The 18176-nt window shown below is 30.6% G+C and overlaps 1 protein-coding gene and 1 long non-coding RNA gene across 8 annotated transcripts in view; one reads left to right on the plus strand and one right to left on the minus strand.

Moving 5' to 3' along the window:
- Nucleotides 1-18176, plus strand: part of Usp15 (ubiquitin specific peptidase 15) — a 121736-nt gene that overhangs the window by 39383 nt on the left and 64177 nt on the right. For 5 of the 7 annotated variants that reach the window (XM_004861137.4, XM_087192348.1, XM_004861138.4 and 2 more), the window contains exons 4-6: nucleotides 5962-6088; nucleotides 11542-11687; nucleotides 15071-15132. In XM_004861137.4, coding sequence (XP_004861194.1) covers nucleotides 5962-6088; nucleotides 11542-11687; nucleotides 15071-15132 — 335 coding nt within the window. Of the gene's footprint in view, nucleotides 1-4879; nucleotides 5277-5961; nucleotides 6089-11541; nucleotides 11688-15070; nucleotides 15133-18176 lie in introns of those variants that run through there. The other 2 variants (XM_087192351.1, XM_087192352.1) reach the window with 2 other exon arrangements.
- LOC147823723 (uncharacterized) overlaps nucleotides 1-18176 on the minus strand; it is a 115371-nt gene that overhangs the window by 4535 nt on the left and 92660 nt on the right. The gene's annotated exons all lie outside the window — the stretch shown is intronic.

Consider the following 18176-nt stretch of genomic DNA (forward strand, 5'->3'; position numbering starts at 1 on the left):
TAGATTTGAGAATGTAGACTTTTAATATCTTTATTTAAAAATTTTTAAAATTATAATCTAGAAATATTAAAAATGACTGATTTTCTTCATTTTGTGGAGCTAAAGAGTGAATTACAAAAATGACTGTTATTAAATTAGAATAACAAATACTCAAAGTAAATAAATATTTGGTAATTTATGTAAATATAAGTAAATAGCATAGTTGCTTTATTCCTGAGGAATTGTTTTGATCACTTGGAGTATATATTGCTTTGTAACTATTCTAAAAGAAGAACTTCATTCCCAGAATAAAGGAAAATCTGTGTCCAGGATATCTTCAAATATATTAAACTGTATTACTTTAATCTTTTTTTTTTGGATACACCGCAAGCTTTCAGTATTGTACCAGCTCACTCAGATTCATTAATTACTCTCTTTGAAAGAGGCCTTACAGAGATTGTTTGAAACTTGTATCTAATAAACAAAGTGAAAAAGGAAAAAAATCATGAAAAGTTTGCATAGGTAAAAGAAAAGGTTTGAGAAGTCTGTTAGGAGACTATAGATGTATTTTTCAATAAGGCGAATGAGATTTACCTAACCTATAAGATAGTTTTGAAACTTTAATATGCATAAAAAGTACCTGAACTCCTTTCTTTTTTGTGGTGGCAGGGATCAAACCCAGGGCCTCACACACTCTAGGCAAATGCTCTACAAATTAGCTACACCCCCAGCCTCTGGACTGCTTATTAAAGATGTATCTTTCTCTAAAATTAAATCAGTTAAGTCTGGGAATTTGCAATTTTACTAGAATTCATGTGTTTGTTGCAAGTGGAACTCATAGAAGTAAATGAGCTGGACTTAAAGAGTCTGAAGTCCACCTTTGAATTTTGCTAGTCTGATTACATTAAAGTCTGGGATTGTCAATATCCTTACCAGTAATATAGAAACAAAGTTAAACATCTTTTCAAGCTTCATTCTCTAAATGTTTCATTTATGCTGTCAGGCACTCACTTTAAGAAACTCTATAAAACAGGGATATAATCAAGAAATAGAGTGGAATCTAAATCCAAGTTCTTAAGTCAAGGGTCCACTGTATTCATTTCTTATAATGTTGAAAATGTGTAGAAAATTAAAGTACATAATAATACATGTATTAGCATGTAAGCTGAGGCAGTAACCTCCACTGTGGCCTACAGTAATTCCTTACTCCTCATATCCACATCCTTGGGTTGGTTCCCTTTCTTGTTGTGCCAAAGTTGGTCTATCTGGCCAATAGCATATAGCAGAAATCTTGATATATCACTCAATATTAGGTTATAAAAGATGCTATATCTTACATGATGGATGGGCACACACTCTAGGTTTCTCATTTCCCACAGTGGGCAATTCAACTGCTCAGGCAAAGGACTTTCAAGCAGCCTATGGAGAGGCACATATGATAACAGAAATCTTTAACCCATCTAAAGGGGAACAGAGATATATACCACCAGCTGTTTATGTGATTTTTGAGGTGGAACTTCCAGTACTATTTGAATTTTCAGATGAGTGAAGACCCAGTCCCCAGGTTGACAGCAACCTCACGAGAGACCCCAAGTCAGATAAACCCAATAAACTACTCTGAGATTCTCAAACCTAAGAAACAGTGATATAATGTTTGATGCATTAAGCTGCTAAGTCTTGGGGTGATTTATTATGTAACAATAGGTAACTGATACAGATTATGGTATGTGGAAGTATGGTACTGACATAGTAAAACGTAAATGTGGTGGTTTTGGAACTGGGCATTGAGTAGAAGTTGTAAGATGAGTATTAATAAGAGCCTAAAGGTTTTTGAACAAACTGCTAGTAAGATTTTAAGCTTTGAAGATACTGCCATTGAAGACTGAAAGGAAAAACAGGGGAAAATCTTCCTGGAAATGGGACAGAAGTGATTTTCTTTTTAATGTAATGTGGCAACATGTCATCTGAGGTAAACTGAAAAGTAGAAAATGTATCTGATGAAATTAGTGATCTGTCAAAGTGTTGGAAGTAGTGTCTAGTTGTTTCTTGTACTGCTCATTGTCAGATGTAAAAAGAAAGAGGAAAAAAGACCACTGTTAAGTAAAAACAGAGCCATGATTTCCTAGTGTTAATGATTCCCTTTCCCTTCAGATTACAAGTGATGCTAAAACTATGAAGTGTTTCAGAGCAAAAAATCAAACTCAGAACACTCTGACGAGACCATGATCTAAAGTTGGTGCCAAGAATATGACTATGAAATCACCTCTGAAAAATCAGATGTATTATCTTATGATAGGATTCAGACAGAAGGCTCTGTAATGAATTTAAGGTGTGCTTCAGCAAGGTTGTCCTCTCAGTAATGTTAATTAATAACCCCATGCTGGACCATCAAACAAATCCCAATAAGTTACAAATAGTAGAAATTATTCAATGCATTTTCTATCCCTAGTGAGAGTACACTAGAAATCAATAACAAAAAGATAACTTGATTATCCCTCAGCGGTCTAGAAAATGGAACAATATACTTTTAAATAATTCTTAGTCTAAGAAGAAATAAAATTAGACATATTTTTAAATGAAAGATAATACAACTTAAAAATGGCTAAATCATTGTTAGCTTAAGTTCAAACATTTAGAAAAGATAGTGGTTTTAAAAAGTTAAAACTTAGAAATTAACTAATGAAGGAATAGTATAAAGTAGACGTTAGTAAATATAATACAAACGTAACAGAGTTGGGTAGTTTCAAAGAGAGTAGATGACCCATAAAGCTGGAAATATTTACTGTCTGGCCCTTTACAAAAATACTTGGTGACCAATCTAGATCTATTAATTCATTAGGTCTTCTTTAATTTTGCTCAGTAATGTTTTGTATTTTTCAGTATACATTTCTTAATATGAAACACATTTCTTAATAATGTTTATTCCTAAGTATTTTCATTTGCTGTTAATGATATTTTAAATTTTATCTTCATTCGTTGCCAATAAATAACTGGTTTTTCTATATTGATCTGTAAGGTACCTTGCTAAGCTTGCTTATTAATTCTGTTTTCATCATTAATACATATTTTTGGAATTTCAAACCTCTACAGTAGTTATCTCCTAGTCTGTCTTTCTTATTAGTTGTACTCACCCTCACTTCATGAATTAAGTCTCATTTATCTTTGCTAGGTGTAAGGGCTCAGTAAGTGCTATAAAAATGAATATGGCTGACTCCTGAAAAATACTGTCATTAGGCCCAGTGTTTTATTTGTAATATTGTTTTTTGTTTTTGGAGATGGGATCTCACTATGTAGTTCATGCTGGCCTTGAATTCACTGTGTAGCCCAGGCTGGCCTCAAACTCATGGCAAGCCACTGGCCTCAGCCTCTCAAGTGCTGGAATTACAGGCGTGCATCACCACACTCAGCTTGTTTGTAATATTGTATAATATGGGCCGGGGATTTAGCTCAGTGGTTCAGCACCTGCCTCGCAAGCGCAAGGTCCTGAGTTCGACCCCCGGTACCAAAAAAAAAAATGTATATATATATATTGTATAATACCATATTTCTTTAGACATTACTGTTTCTTTTTCCATATTTGAAGTAGGAAGACACTTGGAATGAAGTAAAAACTCTGTAAAATTTACATATGGAGATATAAGCAGTAAATTACATTAGGTTTATCAAGTATATTTAATAGCTTTGTACAAAATGTCTCTACTATTTACAGTGAAAAGGAGCAAATAGAAATTATATTTATTTTAGTTCTCTCACAAACTTAGTAAATAGCTTTTGCCTTCATTGTGACCATGAATTAACAAAAATATCTTTGTCTATTTGTGAGCCTTAAATTTGAATAAGGAACCTGATTCTATCTGCTACTCTTTCCTTATTTCTGGCATTATAACATCATTATAATTCAATTGAACAGTATAACTGTCACCTCTAATTCTGCAAAGTAAGAATTTCTGAATATTCCTGTCTTAGTTCAAATATATATTTTGATGATTATAGTAATCAGGTAAATATAACCCCATACCTTGTTTTTTATAAGATCGTTTCTTCCTGTTACAGTTTTCATAATAATCAATCTCAATGGTTATTTTCAATGCAAACATTTTTTATGAAGGTAGGAGACTTTATGTAAATATATAATCTATATGATCATAATAACATTTATTTATAAATATACTAATTTTTTGCTATGATACTACAGTTTTTAAGCTTTGATAATACGTATAGAATGGTCTTTAAAAATAGTTTGAGAACAAACTCAGAAAAAGGAACAGCTTATTGTTATACTGCTTTTGAAAGTATTAAAGTATAATTATAGTCATAGTATTCTGAGTCATAATGATACTGCTTTTAGTAATGTATGATGTTATTGGAGAAAAGAAAAAAATTCTGAATCCCAGTTGTGTGAATTTTGAAAAATAATCTGGATGTTTTGGTTTTTTTGATCTTATAATAACTTTATGACAATTCAGTTATCAGGTTCTCTCCAGGAAAATATCTATTCGTATTCTGAAAGTTGATTCTCATTTTTTTAACGATGCTTATTTAGAAAATATATTTTTCAATATAAATCATAATGAGGATTTTCTTATTTTGTATTTATTTTATCCTATTCATTTCTTTTCCTGCTTTGTTGTTGTCTGTTCCACTTGCCTTTATTTCCTGGTGTATAAATGAGGCCTACAGTTTACCTCAGTTTTAGCAACCTACCAATTATTACTATATATTTAATATAAGTTATTTTAGGATTATACTCAGTGAGTCTCAGAGCTCAAATTTCTGATGGATAAGAAAATTTGATTTCTCTACTTAAGTATAGCTACCACAAATCTTACAAAATTAAATATGTTGTTAATTTCTTAACCTCAAAGTAAATCAACACAAGAGGTTTAAAACAGATCTTGTTAGTTATTTATTAGTTTTATAACTAAATAAATCAAGTTTGTTAACAAAAGGAAGGGTACAGGCAGGCTGTTACTTGTTTTAGAAATTTGTAACAAGCATGATTAAGAAAATATATATGACAAAGTGTAAAAATTCAGATGGTTTATACAGTAAGTACCAGATAAACTGATTTAATTTTTTGAGCTGAAACAATTTTTCCTGCAAGAGAAAGATGAGTTTGTAAAACCTGTGTTGATGTAAGCTTGTGAGTACATCTAAGTCATATGGACCCTCCCTTTCGCCATATTTGTCTAATGTATCACATATCAGGCTGATTGCTATTTTCAGAAACAGTATTCATGACTGAAATCTTACAGTTAACCTTTAGAAGATCAAAAGGAAATATACTTATTTGAAAGGTGACCCTAATATATAAATATTTTCTTTTCATACATTATTGCTTGCATGTTTAACATCTTTTATTTTTCATTTGTTTCTTAGAATTACTAAGTGCGCATGTAAAGGTCAAGCAAAGTCATTTTAGAATGAAACTAACATATCAGTTACAGAGCTATAGCTGAACATTTTGGCAACACTAATTTAGAGTTACCATTTTAAAAGATTTATTTTAACATAGAGTGATAATACAGCCATTATATTAAATTGAATAAAAATTTTAAAGATGTTTTTCTGTTTGGGATTACTGTTAAAAGCTACATGTGTATCTTTACTCAGAGGTGTATTTATATATAAATTATACTATTATATCTAGAGAAAAATTTATGTAATCATTTTAAGTAAACTGTTTTAATCATAAAGATTGAGTGTATTCATTATTTATAGTGTAAAAGTATCTTTAGATCAGTAAAATCCTTTCCAAACTGTTAATGTTTTAAATCATGATTATTCATATTCTGTTAAATTCTAAAATTTCCACAAATATTTCTTACTTTAAAATTTTCAGCTTTCCAGAATTTTTGTATTATATTGACAGGTTTTAGTAGTTGTCTTTCATTGGAGATCTGCAGTTATTTTTAAGCCTATTTAGAAAAATACATTGCTGTGAAAAAGAAATACACTAATTTGTCTTATTTCAATTTTTAGGTGGTTGAACAGGGTATGTTTGTAAAACACTGCAAAGTAGAAGTGTATCTCACAGAATTGAAGCTCTGTGAAAATGGAAACATGAACAATGTTGTAACTCGAAGATTTAGCAAAGCTGACACAATAGGTAATGCAAAATCCTTTCTTTTTTTAACCATTATTTTGTTACATGCTACTGGGCTAAAAACTGTATTAAAAGTTTTATCATAAACATTAGATTCTTAACCTTGATGTCTTACCTTACAATTGAATTACTGTTTCTCACACTTTTGCATTTATCAAATAAGTTTAACATTTTTCTTTTTAAAAAAATCAAAGTCATTGAATTTAGTACAGTATTTGAAAAATATATGTCATGTTTATAACAAAATATAAAGTAGAACTTTAGATAAAAATTTGCTTAAGTAAAACCTAGTAGGTAGCAGGGAAAATGGCAAGTTTTCTTTTTTCTGTGATTTTACTATTTTGTACTTTAAATACAGTTCAGTAGCCAAGGCAGTAATCTTAACATCATTATGACACATTGGCATTTTTTTTTCTTTTTTCTGTTAATGTTAGAGAATCATGGTCTCAAGTATCAGTGAACCTAATTGTCCCTGTCTTTATATAATGTATATTTTTTTTATTCCTTTTGAAAGCTATGTTTTAAGTTAAAATTAAGAATTATTAAAAAGTTTTTAAAATTATGATAAAAATACATTTGTTAAACACAAAATAAACAGTATATAAGGTAATTATTTAATTTCAAATAAAATTTTTGTAAAACAAGATTAATCTTGGAAAATGCACATGAATATTGAAGAAGGACATACGACACGCAGAATTCAGCATGGAAGAAATATTAGTAAATTCATGAATTATAGTATATAAGATTCTTATTTGAACTAGTCATTAAGAACACTGTGATTAAATGTAAATGGAAATATTTCTGAATTTCTTAAATACATTTGGCTTTTACTACTTATCCATTTCACAGCAGAAAAATTATTTTAATCTATATTTTTATGAAACTGTTCCATCTTTGAAGAACCTCATGCTTGATTAATCCTAATATTTTCTCCAAATATTGTTATTAATTTTTTATTTCCACACCTGTATTTTGCTAGAACATGTAAAAGTTCAATTTCAGTGAACTCATACAGCGTCGTTTTAAATTAGTGTTTAAAGAGTTAGGATTTCTGTATACAAATGTCACTTCATTATAATTGTTATTATGGAGAAATTGCTTTGTGTTGGATTTTCAGATTTTTTTAACATGTGAGAAAATAAAATATTAATACTAAAAGCTGAAAGTTTTCAGTGTATGAAAATTGTATTAATAATATGCTTAGTGAGAATCTTCAAGTCTAACAAGATCAGTTTGTTAAAATTAATTCATCGATCCCTGGTACCAAAAAAAAGAAAGAAAGAAAAACTAATTCAAAGACTAATCTGAGATTTGCAGACAATTGGAATATGAAAAGCAACCTTATAAAACTTATAACCTTCTGTAGTTATTTTTAAGGTTTGATATTTTCTTTTCTCTTTACTTCATTTTAATATGAGTTATATATATAATATATATGTATGTATATGAAACCATCAAAACTCTTTAGATGAAAATCAGCAACTGACTTAATTTCTAAATTCAAAACAAATATACTAGAGTTTTCATCTTAGGTAGGAATGTGTTGAGGAGTAATGTAATTTATAAAGAATCTGATTCAAAAAGTTTATGATCTAGCATAGATTTTAGTCAATGTATTTTAAATATTCTAATACTTTCAGTGCTACATACATTGAATATATACCTTAAAATTATATATGAACTGAATTTTTGTATATCTACAAATTTTTACTATTTTGTCAGTGTTTTTCAAACTGAGTTATTACCTGATGACTGATTAAACAGTTTTGAAGAACAAAGAGAAATAGCAATACAAAATACCAGTTGTTATATATGTCTACTGAGTTACAATTTCTTGCTGTAGGTTTTTTATCTATCTGAGAGAAAATTTACTTTGCAAGCAAAAGATTTTGGAAAAATTAAAATGAACCAAGTCAAATTAAAGAAGCTGCATGGTTATAGTTAACAAACAACTTAATGGTTATTGAACATTTAATATGTCTTAGGCACTTTACAGAAATGCTCTTATTTGAACTTCAGTAACTCTGTATCCTCATAGATGATGAAGCTTAGACTTATAACCTACCTCAATTCACCTTGATGCAGATGGTAGAGCTATGTTAGAGCTAACAGTTTAATTCCATATCTAGAGCTCTTCTATTCCACAATCTTATCTCTTAAATGCTCCTTTACACAGTTTGAGCATGCTGAAGTGGTGTTAATTCTGGAGTTACAAATTGGATTAAACTTGTTTTTAAATAAGTTTTGAAACAAAGAATTTGGGTGAGAAACTAAAGATGGATGTTTCCCTTTAATTGTTTTAGAAACCTTGATTTAAAACTATCAAAAAACTATGCCCATAAAATATAGCTACATAAATTATTATATAAACAGAATTAGAAAATATAAATTCCTGTTTTTGTTATTACTAAATTAATAGAATGTTATCTTTTCACCTAGTACTGTACTACCTTATAGTAAAAATGACAGCCTTAGGCAAGATCTAAATAATACACCATATCAGAGGAAGGTAATTGTCTTTGAATATTTTACTCCCTAAATTGACATATTTTGGCATTGACCATGTTCCAGTAAATAAATAAAATTCAGTTTTATTTTCCTTTAAAGGTGAACCACTAAAACGGTTTTTGTTGTAAAATTTCTCGAAAAATTTTTGTCCATAAGTTTTATTAATAAAAGTGGTTGACATTTTTACTAACCCTACTAGAAATATTTTCATACAGTTTTATTTTTATTATCTTATTAATATCTTTCTACTCCTATATGCTTTTTTTGTTAACTGGCTAAATGGATTAGATTAATATGTGGAAAATAAATACTTTCAATGCCTTGAAATTCTCAACTTCAGTGATCTTGACCTGCACTAAACGTCAGCCACCAATTCCCACAGTTCTGTCCTAGACTGTCATCTATAACTCCACTTGCCAATCTCAGTTTCTGCATCTTGACACTCTTTTTATAGTCTCTGATGACCTCCCCATTGTCAAGTCCAGTGGTAATTTAAGAATCTTTCATTTTTCTCAACTTGCCAGCAAAATTTAATGCAGTAAATTAATTTTCTATCTAGAAACACTCTTTTTTTCATGTGATTTCCTGGGCACAGTTTCTCATTGGCTATATCTTGTCAGATTTCTTTGTAAGATACTCTTCATATTGGTAATCTGAAGACATTAGTGTCTCCATGTTCAGGCCTTGGGTCTCCTGTCTTAATGATTTCATCTGATCTCTTAACTTTAAATATTCTCAGTGTTGATGTCTTTTAAATTGATACACCCTACCCAAAACTACCCCTAATTCTAGTTTCAATCATTCTGTGTCATCACTTTTATATGTGACAATCATGCCAAGATAATTATCATGTGTAAAACTAAATCCCCTCCCTTTTCTTCAAAACCTGCTACCCTGTCATTCTTCCCCATCTCAGTAATTGCAACTTCTTCCAGTTGCTTAAGTTAAAAAACTTGGTATCATGCTGATACCTTTTATTTCTTATCCTATATATGTTCTAGCAGCATATCTTCTTAGCAATTCCTTTTGAACCTATTTCAGTCTGACACTTAACACTGCTTCTGCCACCTCAATTCAAATTGCTGCAGTAGCCTTGTCTCCCATCCTTGACCCTCACAGTCACAATCTGTTCTACATTAGCCACACAAGTAAACATTTAGAATGTCAGTCACTTCTATCCTCCTAACTCCTCAGGGCATTCCCTTTTACTCAGAATAAAATTAGAATACCATCCTAGCTCACAAAATTCAATATAATCCTGCAAAAGTACCTTTATGTCCCATGTCCTGCCACATTGATGTGCCATGCTATTCTAAAACATGCCAACTACATCCCCACCTCAAAGCCTTTGTATTGCTGTTTCTTCTGGCTATAATGTTCTTCTGCCTATAATGTTCTTCTCCATATATAATGAAATTTCAGTGAAAATGAAATTTCCATATTTGTATATACCATATTATGTGAATACCATATTATGTACATAAATATCTACAACAGAAAATATGTGTAGAAGAAATACCAAAATGGTAACAGTGACTATTTCTTGGTAGACATTTCAATTTTATTATCAATATTTTATGTACTTTTGACATGAGCGAAAACTATTTCTGCAATCAGGAAAAATGTATTCATTTTTGTAGAAAGATTAAAACAATTCACCTCCTTGGCTTCATCTTCTCCTTTCTTTCCTAGGTAATGTTTCTTGATCTAGAGTACTATTTACATGGTGTGTCCACAATATATTGATGGAATGTTTTTTTATGTATGCTTATTCTATTATAATAAAAAGAACAACAACAAAAGTACAACCCTGTCAAGATAGAAAGCAACTCTGACAGCTTACTTTATGTAATTATGTAAATATTCTGGTTAATGTGCTTTAATTTTTGCAGTACACTGTCATATGTACTACTAATTTAATCCCCTAATCAAAATCTAATTGATTACAAGATTATTACAGAACTTAACTGCAAAGTAGTACATAAACAGAATATGAGAATAAATATTAGGCTAAGTTGGGGTACAACAAATGTAGCATTTTAAATTTCTTCAGAGAACATATATTAATTACTATTTTATAAATAATGCTTTTCTCAAAACAAATGAAATATTCTAAAATTCAAAGGTATTTTATAGTCCTTCATACATCATAAAGTATTTTGTTTACAATTTTCTTGAGTCTGTTAGGTAAGATATTGACCAGCATTAGATATGATTGTATTATCTAATATTTATTGTAATATTTTAAATTTTTAGTGTATTATTTAACTGTAGATATTAGAACTTAATTACATCTGGACTCTCAAATACATAAATAGTCCTGTGTCTAATTATACAGGTTAAGCAACTCATGTTTTAAAAAAAGAACTTCTTATACTCCATAAGTTAATTGATTTAGAAATAAGGAAAATATAGTTTTACCTTGAATGTAAGAAATTTTGACTAATATAGACATCAGACCTGGCATTTTTTTTCATTGTGTCCATGTATTCTGGTGAGCTGTTCAAAACTATGTGTTGTTTGCTATAAATTATTTTTAAACTGGTTATGTTATAAATACAGTATTTTCCATCTGTGGCATCTTTTAATTATACTTGAATTTCTAACTCCTATATATTCATAGAGAATATCTTAATTTTATAATATGTTCAAAGCTAACGTTCATTCTAATGCATTGTATTTTAGTGTGGTATAATTCAACTCTTACCTTTTGAAGTCTTAAATTCTCCAAGTAATTACCTGTCAGTTACAGTTATTCTCTAAAAAACACAGCTGATCTTTAAAAACTACTTTTGTTTGTTTTTAATGTGTTTTTACGTATTCATCTGTTAGTGCTATTCCATCCTTATTTTAAATTTAGAATTTTTACTCTGGTAAGCTTTTCTCTCTTGATGGTTTATTTTTAAAATTTATTATATTTATATATCTTTCCTCCTTAAACCTAGATACAATTGAAAAGGAAATAAGAAAAATCTTCAATATTCCAGATGAAAAGGAGACCAGATTGTGGAACAAATACATGAGTAATACATTTGAACCACTGAATAAACCAGACAGCACCATTCAGGATGCTGGCTTATACCAAGGACAGGTATTGTTTAGCAATAATGTGTATTTTAAGCATATTACACATGAAGCTTTTTTGATTCACAAACTTTAATGCCTATCTTTCAGTATATAATGGATTCTACTGTCTCTGGCTTCCTTTAACTCATTTTCTATCCCTGCTGGTCAATAACAGTAACTTCTGATTTCCTCATTGAGCTTGAAAATAATCTACTTATTAAGAAAAAGTTATTTTCAATTAAAAAAATAGCTAATACACAAGCGTAAGGTCCCGAGTTTGATCCCCGGTACCAAAAACAAGCAAACAAACAAAACAGCTAATAGTGAGTTTGCAAACTTCCCATGAAGGATCAAATGATAAATACTTTTGTTTCTATAGGCCATGAAGTCTCTGTTTTAACTATAACTCTGCCAAATAGCGTGAAAGCAGTTACAGACAATATATAAACAAGTGACAATGGTTATGTTACTTTAAAACTATTTTTAGCAGGGTAGTAGGCTAAAGGGACTCTGCCTACCCCTGTTAGTATATATTAAATACTAGTTTGGTCCGTCTTTATGGTATAATCCAAAGAAATGAGTGAATTGAGAAATGAAGATGTTAAAATCAGCAACTGATTCTACCTTCTAAGTATCTCTTGAGTTAATCTGTTACATTCTCAACCTTTATCCTTCATATTCTCCAATCTCTTATTTGTCTACTTAGTCTTATTTGTGCCAAAATATTCATTCTAAAGTATAAACCTGATTTTTTTCTCCTTTTCTGGCTCCTTAAAGCCCAGGCAATTTAATCCACCTTGTGGGACATGGTTTACCCTCTTGTGGAGTCTTCCAGCATCTTTAGATTATTCTTGTCTTGTGGTTTACACTCTAGCAATATCAAGCAGAACTGCATTACGGTTCTCCATATACGCTCTGCAATTCCATAATACTCTGCTTTTGCATATTATTCATCTGCCTGATGTACCTTTATTCTAAATCCCTGTATCCATCCAACAAAAATTTCTTTCAAATTATCAAGCCCAGGTCATCATGTAGAACACTAGATCAGAGTAATCATCTTTCAGATTCCAGTCCAAATTTGCATCGTCTCTTCAATCTTTCTTCTTTTTCTAATAACCACTAATTTTTCTACCTACAAGAAAAGCTACTCCCTTTACTTCCATAGTGATTTATAAATATGTCCTCTAGACTTTTCATTATATCCTTCAGTTATTTGTGTATGACACTTAATTTGACTGTAAGATTCTTGTTTTGGATAAACTTTGTGTTTTCTGTTTTTTGGGTTTTTAAAAAATTTTTAGTACCTAACAGGACCTGATGATCCAATCAATATATGGAAGTTTTGGTTTTGTTCCATTTTGTTTAAAAGCTTATTAACAGCTAACATCAATATTGATACTGAGTTGTTAAAAAATTCAAAGAAATGGATAGGAATTAGTTTTTAGTAAATGCCTAGTGTATATCAAGTATTGTGCTTGACTATTTAAAAAAAACTGATTTTTTTTTTTTAATGATTGCAGTTAAAAGGAAAGGTACCTAATTGAAGCAGAAATGAGGCCCTTGGAATTCTAGCAGTTTGCCAATACACCCCTAGGGAGCCAGCTCCCTTTCTGTTTTCCACTAGATGTAAACTTCTCTCCTTGGTTACTATTCACTAGAACTTGAGGTAGTTCTGGGAGTAAAATTTGAAATTATATAGAATTTTTATTTAAATCTTTCCAGTGATCCTATGAAATGAATGTTATTCTCTCTGTCACATATGTTAGGCAAACTGAGACTTAGCCAGGCTAAGTGGTACACACACCTATACTCCCAGCTAGTAGTTTAAGGCTGAGGCAGAGGGATCACGAGTTTGAGGCCAGCCTACACAACTTAGTAAGATCCCGTCTCAAAATAAAATTAGAAAGACTGGGGGTGTAGCTCAGCATTAGAGCACTTGGATAACAGGTGTGAGGCCTTCAATTCAACCCTTTCCACTGCAAAAGAAAACAAAGTTGAGGATTACAGAAGTCAAATAATTTGATGTTCTTGATAGGTAGTAATTTATCAGACTGAAAATAAGAGAATAAATTAATTTAATAAGAGTAAATATCCCCCATGACTTTTTTTTCTTTTTGGGGTACCAGGGATAGAACTTGGGACCTTGCGCTTGCGAGGCAGGCACCAAAACCATTGAGCTAAATCCCCGCCGCCCCCCCATGACTTTTGAACTTTGGGATAGGAATATTTCAAAGAATATACATTAAGTTTTCAGATTTTATACCAGTTCTTTTTTGATTATGATAAAGTAAATGCTATCCTGAACTTTTTAAAAAATAAAATTGAAAGTATTCCATTAGAAATCAAGAAAAAACATATTATTGAAACATTTGCTTCCCCAAATTGGTAGATTTTCTCTCCCTTTTGTGTCTTAATTTAAATTTTGAACATTTTCTAAAACTATTTTCAACCTGAGGTACTCTTTTAAGTATAAGTAAAATTTTATTCAGAAAATGATATATCTGAATAAAGGAGTGAATTTTAACTTTTCTAATGGCCTTTTAACATTATAATCCAAGGGATGGGGATGTGGCTCAGCAGTACAGCACTTGCCTGACACACAAGACCCTGGGCTCATTCTCCAGGACAATGACATTATAATCCAAGACTGGAAAACATGGAATTTTTAAATGTAAATATAGTTAGAAACCAAGATGTTGTGTCTATATAATGTTTTAAATATGTAACTTTAAAAATTTTTGTGGCTAAAAGTTCTTGTTTTATAACTGATTTAAGTGTTCCAAATGATCATAATCTTCGTGTGTGTGTGTGTGTGTGTGTGTGTGTGTGTTGCTACAAGTTTCAGTAAAGAAAAGCCTTCCTCAGAAGTTGTAAATCACTCACTAAATTCTATTTTATGCATCTTTAAAAATTTATGAAACTATATTGGAACAATAATTAGAAAATTGGAACAATGATCCATAGCAAAAACTAGAAGACAGGCTTCTCTTTTAGTCTGGAAGATGTAAGAAAGGATTATGTGTTTAACCAGTGTAACTACTGATTGAGCATCTGTTATTTGCACGGTCTTCTGTTATGAGCTACCAATACAAATAGAAAACATTTCCCTTAAACTTAAGGAATTTACATTCTTTTTACTTGGCTTAAACTTCAAGTTATGTAACTGATAGGTCTATTTATTTTCCGTGCTGCTTCTCACTGTCATTGCGTACTACTTCTATTTGAGGTCTTTTTATGTCCTTTGCCCAGCTTTGGAATCAAAATGCAGTTACCTCTTCACTTTCTCTTTTGTGTCTTTTAATTATCACAAAATTACTTTAGTTTCTTAGTGTATTTAGCTTTCTTCTAAAGCTACTTTAACTTCAGAGTTATAGAAAAACACCCTTTATTGTGTCATATTTGCAGGTATTAGTGATAGAACAGAAAAATGAAGATGGAACGTGGCCAAGGGGTCCTTCTGCTCCTAAGTAAGTGCTCCCACATTCGTGGCTTATTGCATGATTTTAAAGCCTTTAATTTCAGATAGTGAAATCCAGAATGATAGAAGAACCTAAATGAGTATTGCAAATACATTCTTTATGGCTTAATATTTTATTCTTAGAGAAGTTATCTTAACTTTGCACTTAAATTAATACAGTATGTTACAATTTTAAAAGCTTCCAATTCAAGTCTTGAATAAGGTATAGTGTAAATAAATGTTATAAATAAGAAAGTGCATTGTCTGATCCAGTCAAATCATTAAACAATTTTGTTCAATTCTTTGAAGTATTTCTATGATTTTTTAAAAAAGCATTTGTTAAGGAACTCTGTCAAAGTGAATCTAATGTGAAAGTAATTTTATGTATTTAAATAAATGTTTTAGAATATAAAAGCAGATAGTATCTGGATTATTGAGAGTTGCTTAACATGGTATATAAAGGAAAAAAAATGAGAATCTTTTTAACACTTAGAGTTATCAGATCCATTATCAAACACACTTAATGATAGTTGTGTTGAAAAGTAGTATGGTGTGTATGTCACCTATAAACCTGTAGAGTCTGAGAGGCTAATGTATAATCAAATACATTAATATTGCTTCAGGAACTACTCAGCTAAGTAAGACAAATGAAAACTATAAGTAACATCGTATCAGTACAAATTAGGTTGCTGTCAAATGAATTGTGGAAAAAATTTAAAGTTTATAAAAGCTTTGGAATATTGAATTTTTTGAAAAGGGTTGTAAACCTGTAGTATTTTGAAATACTTTCTTTTCTTTTTTTTTTTTTTTTTTTGAGACAGGATTTCACTATGTAGTTCAGGTTGGCCTTGAACTCACTATGTAACCCATGCTTGCCGGCCTCTTAACTTGTGGTGATCCTACTGCCTCAGCCTCCCGAGTGCTGGGATTACAGATGTGTGCCACTACACCCAACTTGAAATACTTTAATCATTTTAATCAATAATTTAGTAGATGCTAACAGTAAATTTTTAAAAATTCTGTGCTGCTTGTCTTTAAAACTAAAATGTACCTTCAATAAGTGGTTTTCTGTCCTTTTTATCCTTTGTAAAGTTTTCTGTTTAAATTTGTTACAAGGCATCTAAATATGTTAATTACATAGAGATAACTTTTATTCTTAGTTGGACTTACTATAGGGGTAGAACTTGGTATAAAAGAACTTTAATAAGATATTAAAAGCATACAGGTTGAATTATGTACATACATTTCATAGCTGAAGATTTGCAAGTTAAAAATATTTATGAATATTCAAGTCTTTAGATCAGAGCTACTGTTTTTTTTAAACATATGTTTAGAATGCTATATACTTCCCATATGTTTAAATAATTTTTGAAATTACAAAATTACCTATGGATAAAAATATTGTGAGTTCCAAAGATTAAGAATCTTTTCTACATAAAATTCCTGATTTTCACTTGAATATTTCTATTATTTTTGGCCTCTATCTGCTAGCTCATTCAGTCATTCATTCATTTGTTTATTTGAGATGAGGTCTCACTGTGTTGCCTGGGCTGGCCACAGACTCCTAGGCTGGCTTGATCCTCCTGCCTCACTCAGTCCTCCAAGTACATGAGACTCTAGGCATGCACTGCCATGCCAGGCCCCATACCATTTTTATTTTCTTAACTGTAGTACTTGCTTTGTGTAAAAGAAAAAAACAATGACTCATGTAATTCCTAATACACCATTTACATGCAGTATATTGGTGAATGAAAGCACAGTGTTAGAAATATGCAGTATAATTAAGTCTTATTGTCTATTAAATCTACCAGTATAATAAGCATCCCAAATATTAAAGCATGAAAGTATACATTCACTATAAAAATGTAAGAAGTGCTTTACGGCAGTAGGTCTCATATTGTCAGATGATAGTTTAAGAGAATATTAAAAAGTTTTTGATATTTGCACTTAGGTATAAAAAGACTCAGAAAACACTGAAGGACAGTTTTCTTGATAAAGGCTGTATACCCAACTTCTGTGGTAAACATTATAGTATATTTTATTGCAAAATTTCTAATACAATCCAAGTATGCAAGATAAGAGATAAAATTCACTATCTGCATATAATACTCTCATGTACATGAAAATTAATTAGGTCAACAATCTCTTTTTATAGAGGAGCAGATAAATATTTTGTGGGCCATATAGTCTTAGTCATCACTATAACTTTGCTTATGTAGCATGAAAGCAGCCCTAGAAATTATGTCAGCAAATGAGCATGGCTATTTCTCAGTAAAACATTATTTATAAGCAGGCCAAAAGCTTGGATTTGGCCTGTGAGCTCTAGGTTTCTGACTCTTGCTTTATACTAATAGCAAGCCACCTAGAAAATAATCTAACAAAAACTAACTTAAGAATGTATAAAACCTTCCTGGGAAAAATTCTAATTTTATTATGATACAAAAGGTTGCATACTATATAGCTAACCGAGTAATGCGTGTTTTCTCAAACTGTGTTATGTCAGTTCCTCCTGTTCAAAATTCTTTTTGGGGGGGTGGGGTGCAGGGGTTCATTCTAAAATTAGCATAGACTGATACAAGTTTAAATCAGTTTTGACAAAGTTGGGGAAAGAAGGAGTTATTGACCTACTGGATATTGAGAAGTACAACAAAACTATAGTAATGAAAACATTATTCTAGCAGAACGAAAAGGCATATTAGACTAAAATCAACTAGTAAGAAATAAACTCAAAAAGAAGTGTGTATTGGGTACTGTGATATCTGATAATATGTACCACAAGGTAGTGAAGTTGTTTAAAGCAGATAGATACTAAGATTTTATTAGAATTAGATATTTGGAGAAAAAGGCTTACTCTAGAAATATGGAAACACCCAAATAAGAAATTTAAAGCTTTGAAGCTAATAGAAGAAATTTTGGAGAATATCTGTATCATAAAGAACACAGAATATGTGAAAATTGATTTGATTATATAAAATGTAAAGATATTTGTTACAGGAACCTTAGAAGATTAATATGAACTTTGGCACCTCTAAAACTTACAAGGGAATAATATCT

The sequence above is a fragment of the Heterocephalus glaber genome, unplaced genomic scaffold, assembly GCF_053883595.1.
Source record: "Heterocephalus glaber isolate CG9 unplaced genomic scaffold, H.glaber_assembly_v1.0 deba00001569, whole genome shotgun sequence".
Lineage (NCBI taxonomy): Eukaryota > Metazoa > Chordata > Mammalia > Rodentia > Bathyergidae > Heterocephalus > Heterocephalus glaber.